Here is an 11,786-nt window from a genome sequence, read left to right on the forward strand (position 1 = left end):
ACACGTTTTTTAAAAGCCCAGATGAACCAATGGTGCCAAGATTACAGGCAGGTGTGGGTCAGCCCTGTCTTGAAGATGCCAGGGAGGGAATCTTTTGCACGCAGGCATACAGATGCTCTTCCCAGGGTGGAATAGCCGACAGTGCTCACATGTAGTCTCCCCATCCAAATGCAAACCAGGGTGGACCCTGCTTAGCCTAGGGGACAATCCAGGCTGCTACCACAAGACCAGCTCTCCTCCTCTTGAGTGATCTCCTGCAATATCCTCCCAGATAGGGATTCGTCCACAGGACAGCACACACAGACTGATGATGTTTAGCTCTGTATGTTTAGAGTGGTTTGATCAATTTAATCTCGTTTATGTTTTAGTTTAAGGTAGTTTTGATGTTTTTAGTTTTGATGTTGATGTTTGATGTTTTTAGTTTTGATGTTTTTAAGTTTTATTTGTGGTCATTTTAATCTGTCCGTGATTTCTCGTTTTTAGTTGCCGTTTGGTATGAATTGTAAAACCGCCCTGAGATTTTCTATTGGGCAGATTATAAGTGCGACGCATAAAACAGAATATATCTAGCACAAGCCAAAACATCCTTTACAAAGTTTATACGTGTTAAATAATGCCACAAAACACAATTATTTTTCCAAATCCAATTATACAGAGGGTTTCCAGCAAACTCAGACTATTTGCACAAAAATATTCACCCCCAAACTCAAGCCAATTGGTTATCCATTTCATACACACGTTTATAGATCTCACACACACTCACTCTGCAATGAAACCGTCTGTGAAGTACTTATCAGCTACAAAGCCTTCCAAATACGGAGTAACGTCCCAACTTAACCCAACTCTGAGAGGCCCCTAGCACCACCTACCACCACCCACGGTTGCAGTGTGGGGCTCCAGAGATCAAGCTTTTCTCTGTAGACAGCGTCAGGATGCAGGATGCTGTTGTGCCCCAGTGTCCTGATCCCAGGAAGAAGCACAGCATTCTTCTCCCCGGACGACACACACCATAACTGGACAGGGGGAGCATCAAGCGTGTCCAGTTCTCACAATCCTGGCATGGCACAGCTTGGCCACTTCCTCACTGGTGTCGTGCAGCCCAACTTCCTCCGTGTCCCCGGCTGCCTTGCTCTCTCCAGCTCTGTTAAGAGCAGCATTTTTACCCAAGTTGGCTTTGTCATTTCCACCTTGGCTTCCTCTGGATCCTTGGGCTCTCAAAAGCCAGGGTTCAGAACAAGGTATATCATGTATTTAGAGGTTAGGGAAAAGGAATGGGCTTTGTCTCTCCTTACCTGCTCCACTGAGTCTTGAAACTTTGCCTGCTCCGCAGGGCTGTTGGAAAGGCGAAATGGTTCCAGACTGCCACCCGGCACGCAGCTCAGCAGGAAGCCTGCGTGGACCATCTTTCTGCTCAAGCTGCCACCCTGGACCGGTGGGAGGACAGAACGGGACGCAGATGATGAAGCCCTCCAGGCACTTAACAGTCTTGACGGTTATGCTGCTCTCTTCTCTCGCTTAGAGAGAGGAGGTCTGGCTCAGAAAGAAGCCCCCTGGAGAAGCCACACTCTCGCCCTGCTCAGCCGCGGGAGAACTGAGGACGCCGGACACACGTGCACAGGGGCTCCGAGCTCCAGCCGACACACAAAACAGAGCAGGGTATGATGAACCTGATCCCAAAGGGAAAGCAAAGCAAGACAGAGCTCCATCAGCCCAGCCATCCTTTAGTACAGACACAGACCAGCAGAGTTTGCAGACAGAAGTCCAGCAAAATCACCCAACAAGGTTATATGATACGGGGGTTACACACACAGATCGGCTAGAAATGATTCTCAATGAACTCCTGGCAAATTTTATGGGCTGCTAAACAGAACCTAGCCACATTATAACATCTTGATAGGCAGAGATCTTTCTTTCAGTCACTGACCAGCAATAACAAACAAACAACTACGAAGGATAATTGAGATAAAACGATTCTGTGCAGCCTGGATGGCAGTTAATAAGAGGAGTTATATAGTTATGCTGTATATCTCGGCAAAATGGGCAATAAAAGTGCACATGTGCCGTTGTTTGGATCTCTATTACATCATGCCTGCCTGTGTCGAAGCTCTGCGATGTTTTGGGACCGTTATCCAGCTCAGATATCTAGCAGGGTCGAAACTCAGAGCTTGGTTGCCCAAATGGACCCACCCACCCAATTTGACGCTCCCTGTCATATATTCTTTGCCTGAATTTGACCCTGGCAACTCCATACTCCAGAGTTATCAAGGCAAAAGGGGAGAATCCATCATGATGCAGAATTTCCCCCAACTCTCTTTTCCACTCGCAGGAGCGGTAGGTAGCGTGACCGGGCTGTAACCCTGGACACTCTCTACGAGGTGTTTGAACCTTAAGCCACGGTATTCGGATCAGCAGCTCTGATTGTCTAAGACTTTTATACTCAGGGCTCAGCACTACAGAAGCAACGTGTGTGCCACTGAGTGAGAAGGGGACCTTGGAAATAGTAGGAAAATGTCTTTGGATTGAAAGGAGTCTCTGGAGGTGCTATGCCCCCATGAGACCAATACGTGGAAAGTTGCTGGGGAGGAGGACGGGTCAAAATGCGTCTGACTTTATGAAGAGCTAAGATCACTTGGAATCACAAGACCACGTGATCTAGTCAACATATGTCTGAAGACTGGTACAATATTTGAACTAATATTACCTAACCAGCATATGTATGAGGACCATGTACTGTATGATGACCTCCTAAAACAATCCTTATTGAGTTTTAAGCCATTGGATGCAGCGTTATTGACACAGCCCTTTATATCCTTCTCTTCTGTAGTTCTATTGTACTAAGCTAGGCCCGTATTCTGATCTTTGGTATCGCTTTGGTTCCCAGCTCCAGTTGCCACTCAGCACTTGGGACAGTGACACCCTGCATCTCCAGAGATGACTGCCGTCCTTGTGGACCAGCTCTCCGGCAGTGCAGAACTCTGCCACCCCAGCATTCCCCTCCCAGGAAGCATCAGCCTCCCCGCCACATATCGCCTTAGCCTCTGCAGAAACAGGCTTTAACTGTGGAGAGTGGGGGCCGGGGCTTGTGAGTGAGTCACTGTGGCGAAGGGGCTTCAGTGTCCTCAGAACGCAGCTTCTTAGAGACTAGGTTTGGTGTCAGCAGTTAAAGCAGGCTTGAAGCCTCTACAAGAAGCCTGACTGGCGAATCTGTAACACCCAAGGGTGCCTCTTTGCATGGCCAGCAGGGGTCAGAGTGGCAGTTGTTTTTACAGTGAGCAGGAAGAGAGCAACTGGCCGCATCCAACCCCAGCACAGCACCCCTCCAGTGGCTGTTGCCGGTGTCTACATTTTTTTAAAAGACTATGACCCCTTTGGCCAGGGCACTCTTCTCTCTGATTCTTAAGCAGCTTTGAAAAGTTCTTGTTGAACACACACACCGTCATGAAGATTTAAGCCCTCACCTGACGGCAGAGATTGGCTTCTGCTTGGTTGCCTCCTTGGACATCGTTCGGCTGGCCTTCTGTTGCATGCTTTTGCTCTCGTGAGGAATCTTCTGGTGAAGAAGAAGTCCCATTAACCTGGAAGATAAAAGCAGACCAGCGTTGATTCTTCATCGTTTTGCTGAACTGTGGGAGGACAGAATGGAACAAACACATGAAGCCCTGAGTTAGCCACTCCCTTGGAGATGCGTCTGCTTCCTCTAGCCAAGAGAAAGCTTCTACAAAAATCTTTTAGAGCTGTAGCTTCAGGTACAGCATAGACAGGCGTGAACAGACAAAGCTGCAGGCATCAGAGCATAGCATTGATTACACGGGGCTTGACTTGAGAAATCTTTTCAAGGGATTTGCCTCCAAACGAAAGTCAGTGCCATAAATCTAACCAGTAGTGTGTCAGAATTCCCACCCCCTCTTAACAGAAAGCTAATAGTCACAGAGACCCACGGCTCCATTGTTACTTTAACTGAAATCTATCATTAAGCTATCATGCTAATTGCTCGATTTATATACTCATCCAGGCGGTTTACAAAAGTCCGTACATTAAAATCCATTAAAAATGGATCAGGACCACATAACCGAAAGCAACTGCCATAAAAAGGAAACAGAGCAGCCGGAAAGAAGAAATTGGCAACCCCTGAGGGGTAAAAGCCTGAACGAATAAGAGCATTTCAGTTGTTTGTTTTTTTGTTTTAAAACCCTCAGCTAGAATTCCTGTATGAGGAACTGCATGAAAAGCTAACATGAATGTTAAAGCAGTCCGTGACGCGGTAAGAGCAGGGGGTAGTGAGGAGAAAGAGGATGAACGACTCAAAGAAAAGCCAAACCAAGCGTCAAAATAGAGCCTATTGGTTGCAGACCCAACCGAGAGATTCTGCATTTCCTGCCAGCATTCAATGAGGGCTGGAAAACCGACTTAATCCTTTTCACAAGCACCAACGTTGCTCAGCATCTCACTGGAACCTCACTATAATTTCAATTTTGTTTTAATGCTATTTCTATTGTAAACCAGCCAGAGACATGAGTTTGGGGCAGTAAAGATATTTGTTAAACACACAAACACACACTTTGGGAGTTACCAGGGAAAGCCAGCTTGCCTTAAGCTGGAGGGAAAGTGTGATAACATCTAGGGAGGACCCAGGTCAACACTGGGAGGCAGGGAATAAAAACCCACCTTTTAAACAAAGAACCACCACCAAGGAGTGAGCTAGACATATTGCAGAATATTTTACCTTTTTTTTGGTGGGCAGGAGGGCTAGTTTTCTCTGAGATTGCATCTGTGCAAGGAGCTTGAGCTGAACCTGGACACGGGCACCAGGCAGGTCCTGCTGGAACTTGTCCTATTTTTCGTCTCCTGCCAGGAATCCCCCCCACCAAAAGCAGCTGGAAATACCCCCCCCCAAGAGGAGAGTTTTTGCCAAGTGGTACTAGGCAGGCTTGGCTGGAGAGGAGTTTGCCCACTCACTCCGCTCTTGCTGCTGGGAACCGGAGGGGGGGAGCAGAAGCAGCACCCCAGAAGCAGCCCTCGGGAAACAAGGAGGACAACCACCACCCCCTGAGGTCACAACTAGCCCAACACAACGCTTCCAGCCAGATGCATCCTGGGCAAATCTCCACCTGCCCCCCCCCCACAAGGGGTATTAACGCAAACACAAGCAAGTAAGTTACACAAAGTCTTTACCAGAGTGGTTCTAGGCTCCAGCTGCCTTATTTAAAAGATGCAGCATGGCTGCCAACTTCTTCTCCTGGCATGTGGGGCTGGCTGCTGGCCGCTTCTGTGTGTGAGAGTGAAGTCCAAGGATGCCCTGCCTCTCAACACACCACAAAGTGCCTTTTTCTGCTTATTAACAGGCAGACAACACACAAGGGGAGGCTGCAGAAGCCGCCTGGGACCGAGTCAGGCCCTCAGCCCCTCTAACTCAAGGGTGGCCTGCACGGGCTGGTAGCAGCAGCAGCAGCAGCTCTGCGGGGGTCTCAGGGGCTTCCCCCCTCCCTGCCCGAAGCTGTTACCAGGATCCGCACCCAGGACGGCGCACGCGGGAGATGCAGCAACCCCCACCCCGCCAATAAGGGCGAGAAGCAGCTTGTGGGGGCCACACAACCCCGCCCTGTCAGGCAACCTCTGCCCAGCCCCTCTGCTGAGTCTCACAACACACACACCACACCACACAACACACCCAGCAGGGCTTCATTCCGCCTCCCAAGTGCTGCGTGCGCAGCCAACTCGGCTCCTAACGCAGCTGCTCAGAGCAAAACCCCAGCAGGACCCGCCACTCGCCCCCCCCCCCCCGCCCCAGAGTGGAGCATCAACTCCCCCCCATCAACAATCACCCCCCCCCGTGGATCACCCCCCCCGCCCGCCCCATCAACCCGGATCAGCCACCTCCCCCCGCCCCGCCCTTCGCTCCTTCCCTGCAAAGGGCCGGATCAACGCGCCGCCGCTGCTGCTTCGGGAGGGGGCCAGGGGGCTCGAATACGGGGGGCCTACCGGGCAGCCGGAGGAGGGGCGAGTCAGAGCGAGCCCCCTCCCCAAAACAAGAGGAAGGGTCTTCTGCGACTCCGCTTCAGAGAAGGTTGGGCGCCCCGGCCCTTGGGAGGGGCGGCGGTTGCCATAGGAACAGGGCGGAGCCGAAGACGCCGCCGCAGAGTTTCACTTCCGGCCAAAAGCGGGACCTAGGCCAAAGAGATAAGGGTGTGCAGCCAGAACTCACAGAATGATACACTTCCGGCAAAAAGCTAAAGAGATAAGGGTGTGAAGCCAGAACACACAGAATGATACACTTCCGGGAAAAAGCCAAAGAGATAAGGGTGTGCAGCCAGAACTCACAGAATGATACACTTCCGGGAAAAAGCCAAAGAGATAAGGGTGTGCAGCCAGAACTCACAGAATGATACACTTTCGGCAAAAAACGAATATAGGCCAAAGAGATAAGGGTGTGTAGTTAGAACCACAGGATGATACACTTCCGGCAAAAAGCCAAAGAGATAAGGGTGTGCAGCTAGAACACACAGAATGATACACTTCTGGCAAAAAAACGAATATAGGCCAAAGAGATACGGGTGTGCAGCGAGAACTCACACAATGATACACTTCTGGCAAAAAGCCAAAGAGATAAGGGTGTGCAGCTAGAACACACAGAATGATACACTTCTGGCAAAAAAACCCGAACATAGGCCAAAGAGATACGGGTATGCAGCCAGAACACACAGTATGATACACTTCCGGCAAAAAGCTAAAGAGATAAGGGTGTGCAGCGAGAGCACACACGATGATACACTAACCACAAAAAGCCAAAGAGATAAGGGTGTGCAGCTAGAACACACAGACTGATACAATTCCGGCAAAAAGCCGAACATAGGCCAAAGAGATAGGGGTGTGCAGCTGGAACACACACAATGATACACTTCCGGCAAAAAGCCATAGAGATAAGGGTGTGCAGCTAGAACACACATGATGATACACTTCTGGCCAAAAGCCAAAGTGATAAGGGTGTGCAGCTTGAACGCACAGGATGATACACTTCCGGCAAAAAGCCAAAGAGATAAGGGTGTGCCGCTAGAACACATGCAATGATACACTTCCGGGAAAGCCAAAGAGATAGGGGTGTGCTGATAGAACACACACAATGATACACTTCTGGCAAAAAGCCGAACATAGGCCAAAGAGGGGTGTGCAGCTGAAACGCACACATCACTACAGCTCTGGCAAAAAGCCGAATATAAGCCAAAGAGATAGGGGTGTGCAGCTAGAACGCACACATCGCTACTCTTCCCGCAAAAAGCCCCACATAGGCCAAAGAGATAAGGGTGTACAGTTAGCACACACATATCACTACACTTCTGGCAAAAAGCCAATATAGGCCAAAGAGAGAAGGGTGTGCAGCTAGAACGCACACATCGCTACACTTCCAGCAAAAAGCCAGATATATGCCAAAGAGATAAGGATGTGCAGCTAGAAAACACACATCGCTACACTTCAAGCAAAAAGCTGAATATAGGCCAAAGAGATGGGGTGTGCAGCTAGAACACACAGGATGATACACTTCTGGCGAAAAGCCGAATATAGGCCAAAGATATAGGGATGTGCAGCTAGAACATAGATCGCTACAGTTCCAGCAAAAAAGCCAAAGAGATAGGGGTGTGCAGCTAGAACATAAACATCCCTACACTTCCGGCAAAAAGCTGAATATAGGCCAAAGAGATAGGGGTTTGCAGCTAGAACACACACATCACTACACTTCTGGTAAAAAGCCAAAGAGATAGGGGTGTGCAGCTAGAACACACACATCGCTACACTTCTGGCAAAAGGCCAAATATAGGCCAAAGAGATAAGGCTGTGCAGCTAGAACACACACATCGCTACACTTCGAGCAAAAAGCAGAATATAGGCCAAAGAGATAAGGGTGTGCAGCTAGAACATACACATCACTACACTTCTGGCAAAAAGCTGAATATAGGACAAAGAGATAGGGGTGTGCAGCTAGAACACACACACCGCTACAGTTCCAGCAAAAAGCAGAATGTAGTCCAAAAGAGATAAGGCTGTGCAGCTAGAACACACACAGCGCTACACTTAGGGCAAAAAGCCGAATATAGGCCAAAGAGATGGGGTGTGCAGCTAGAACACACACAACATTACACTTCCGGCAAAAAGCCGAATATAGGCCAGAGAGATAGGGGTGTGCAGCTAGAATGCACAGATCGCTACACTTCTGGCAAAAAGCTGACTATAGACCAAAGAGATAGGGCTGTGCAGCTGGAACGCACATCCCTACACTTTCTGCAAAAAGCCCGACATAGGCCAAAGAGATAAGGGTGTGAAGCTAGCACGCACACATCAGTACACTTTCTGCAAAAAGCCCGACATAGGCCAAAGAGATAAGGGTGTGAAGCTAGCACGCACACATCAGTACACTTTCTGCAAAAAGCCCGACATAGGCCAAAGAGATAAGGGTGTGAAGCTAGCACACACATCCCTACACTTCTGACAAAAAGTGAGAGCCGTGAGCATCCTGCGGCCCAATATAGGTCAAAGAGGTAAGGGTGTGAAGCTAGCGCATACACATCCCTACACCTCCGGCAAAAAGCGAGAGCCAGGAGCTCCCGTTAGAAGTCCCTTCCTCTCGTCCTATCTTCGGGAGTACCCATTAGCCGCGAGCCAGGAGGGGCGCAGAGTGGCACCTCTCTAGTCACTGACATCTCGATGCTGCTGCCCCTCTAGGCTGGGCATCGAAGGAATAGCGTGGAAAGCTCCAGTTCTGTTGTGGGCTGGTTACAATCTCGGTGAAATGACAGACACACACACAGAGAAAAAGTTACTCTTGTGAGAAAGAGTCCCTCCCCAAGGTTTTCTCCCATTCCTCTTATTTAAAATAAAAACCACCAGTGTATCAATTACAAAAACAAACAAAGCAACACCACCCAAATATTTTCTAAATAGTCAGTATGCAAAACTCTACAAATCAACAGCTACATTTCTATAAAGAACAGGGCTTCCCTTATCAAACATAACCCATTAAAAGAGAGACTTACATTGCTCCTGAGAACCCTGCTGCTCTCAAGCCACTCACAGCTGGACCCGATCCTTACACACCCTGAGTAAATCCCCATCCTATAGAGGGAGGATTCTTAAAGGACCCCTGCAGGACCATCCTGAACAAACTGAGCTCTGCTTGTGGGCCCCAAAACGATCATAGGAACACAGGAAGCTGCCGTATACTGAGTCAGGCCATTGGTTCATCTAGCTCAGCATTGTCTACCCAGACGGGCAGCGGCTTCTTCAAGATTGCAGGCAGGAGTTTCTCTCAGCCCTGTCTTGGAGATACCGTCATGCAGGGGACTTGGAACCTTCTGCATGCAAACAGGCAGGTGCTCTTCCCAGAGCGGCCCCATAACTTAAAGTGCTCACACAGCAGACGCTGCTGCCAGTCTGGGCAGACAATACTGAGCTAGCCGGACCAAGGGTCTGACTCCCCAGTTAAAAGACTGAAAGACACTGACCTGTTCAGCTGATGCCCAGGTGTGTCCCTGCTGAGCTGGCTTTGCGAGGAGAGCTGGGTTCCCGGTTTACATATCTCCCTAGCCCTTTTGCCACAGACACCCACGACAAGATTGTTGCATGATGGGTTACCCCCACCCTCCAGTGGCATATTGGGGGGGAAACAGCAGTGGCGGCAGCAGATCGCCGGCGGTGGCGGCGATGTGGCAGGCCGCAGCGGCGGCGATGTGGCGGGCCGTGGCGGCAGCGGCGCATCACCCACGGAGTGGCGGCGGCGGCGGCTGGCCCGCCGCGCCAAGTGCGGCGGTGGCTGGTGTGGTGGTTGGCCTGGCGGCGATGGGATGGCCTCCTCCTCAGTGTAGATGTAGCGGGCGCGGCCGAGCGGCGGCGCGGAGTGCAGGCGGCGACGCCGAGCCTGCCTTCTGGCCCAGCGTCGCTTCTGCGCAGGCAGAAGAAAAACCCTAAAATCATAAAATAAAAATAATAAAAATCAATAAAAGGTTGCACAGTGTAAGACAAGAACCTTGAGTAGATCCTGGACAAAGGAAGGAAACGGCAGAGTCTGCACAACAGGCAGGAATCTTTCCCAGCCCTCCCTGGAGATGTTTCCAGGGACTGAAAGCAGAAACTGTCAGCATGCAAAGCAGAAGATCAACCTCTGGGTGATGGTCCCACCCTATGAGTTCTGATCAAGATGATCCCTCTAAGGGAGTTATTTTAGGGGCTGCCTCAATTGTCTTAGTTGAGGAGAGCTGATCTGGTGGTAGCAAGCATGACTTGTCCCCTTAGCTAAGCAGGGTCCACCCTGGTGGCATATGAATGGGAGACTTGATGTGTGAGCACTGTAAGACATTCCTCTCAGGGGATGATGGAGCCGCTCTGGGAAGAGCAGAAGGTTCCAAGTTCCCTCCCTGGCAGCATCTCCATGATCGGGCTGAGAGAGATCCCTACCTGCAACCTTGGAGAAGCCGCTGCCAGTCTGTGAGGACAATACTGAGCTAGATGGACCAAGGGTCTGACTCAGTATATGGCAGCTTCCTATGTGCCTATGTAAGACATTCAGTGCTGCCTCAATCTCTTGAGAGGTTGCTATCCGGTGTTGTCTTTCAGTCTACAAAGAGCAGATCTGTGGGTAAGAGGAAGGTGACCCCAAGGAGCCTTCGGCTAGATCTGGGTGTTGAGCCTCCAGCTTTAAAGGCAGGATATCAGTTTTGTTAGGGATTTTCAGCAGGAAATGATGTCATCCCTGAAGTCACACCAGCCAATGTAAATGTACAGATCAGCTGCTGTAAACACAGACACAGCTTGATGTACAATAGACCAAAACATTAATCTTTTAAATTACCGTCACGTGCAGAATGTTCTCCAAAATTGTTTTAACAAGGTACATGGGAGTTCCTCAGATTTGCTTGTTTCAGCGGATGAACCCAGAGCGGAGTCTCTATAAAAATTAATTATGATCATTGCCAGTGCCTGGAACATTGTGTCCGAAACACCGTCAAACCTCGTCACTTACGAAATAACTGGAAAACATTTATGTTGTGGTTCAGAGTTGTTCGGAAGCCAGGACATTTACATTCTGGCAAGTTGCTTATTTCAGGCGACTAAGCTGCCTGTGTATTATTTTCATTATTAAGATGTGGTGTTATTATTATTTTTATTATTATTGCTGTGGCTTATGCAGGGCATAGACCTCTACCACAGTGCTACAGCCCCATCAGATATTAGTTCGGTGTTGATATTTAAGGCGTACTGTCATAGAACATCGGAAGCTGCCATATACTGAGTCAGACCCTTGGTCCATCTAGCGCAGGATTGTCTACACTGACTGGCAGCGGCTTCTCCAAGATTGCAGGCAGGTGTCTCTCTCAGCCCTACCTGGAGATCAAGCAGAACCTCTCCTTCTGAGCAATGTCCCCATCCCTAAAGCAATGCCCAGAAATTTCAATGAACGCCATCAAAACAAATCTCTGGACAGAGGAGGAGAGGGGTGATGGAAGCGAGATGACTCCAATCCCGCACAGGCCTGCTCCGTGCGGTGATGACAGCGTATAAGTGCATGCACTGGATCTGGACCAAGGTGGCAAGAACTGGTGGGAAACTGGGCCTCTTTAAAGCTGACCTCTTGAAGGCCGCCTGCTGACGACACCACACCTTACCAGGAGAAGTCTCTAGTTTCAGCACCAACTCTAGCGGACAGCTCCTGCGTGCTTAGGAACTGGATTGCTGACCTGCTGGACAGCCCTTCGACACGGAAAGGCAAGTCTGTTCCGGAATCCTTTTAATTCAATTAATCT

At 49.7% G+C, this 11,786-nt stretch overlaps 1 protein-coding gene across 1 annotated transcript; it reads right to left on the reverse strand.

The window, feature by feature from the left end:
• Positions 1 to 582: 582 nt before the first annotated feature.
• Positions 583 to 11,447, reverse strand: LOC128337282 (uncharacterized). Its single transcript, XM_053278076.1, has 5 exons — positions 11,368 to 11,447; positions 9,492 to 9,950; positions 3,459 to 3,575; positions 1,293 to 1,667; positions 583 to 1,141 (listed from the first exon to the last, which is right to left on the reverse strand). Exons 1-4 carry the CDS (start codon positions 11,445 to 11,447, stop codon positions 1,577 to 1,579), a joined length of 747 nt encoding a protein of 248 aa, XP_053134051.1. The 3' UTR covers positions 583 to 1,141; positions 1,293 to 1,576.
• Positions 11,448 to 11,786: the final 339 nt, after the last annotated feature.

Source organism: Hemicordylus capensis, chromosome 14, assembly GCF_027244095.1.
Source record: "Hemicordylus capensis ecotype Gifberg chromosome 14, rHemCap1.1.pri, whole genome shotgun sequence".
Lineage (NCBI taxonomy): Eukaryota > Metazoa > Chordata > Lepidosauria > Squamata > Cordylidae > Hemicordylus > Hemicordylus capensis.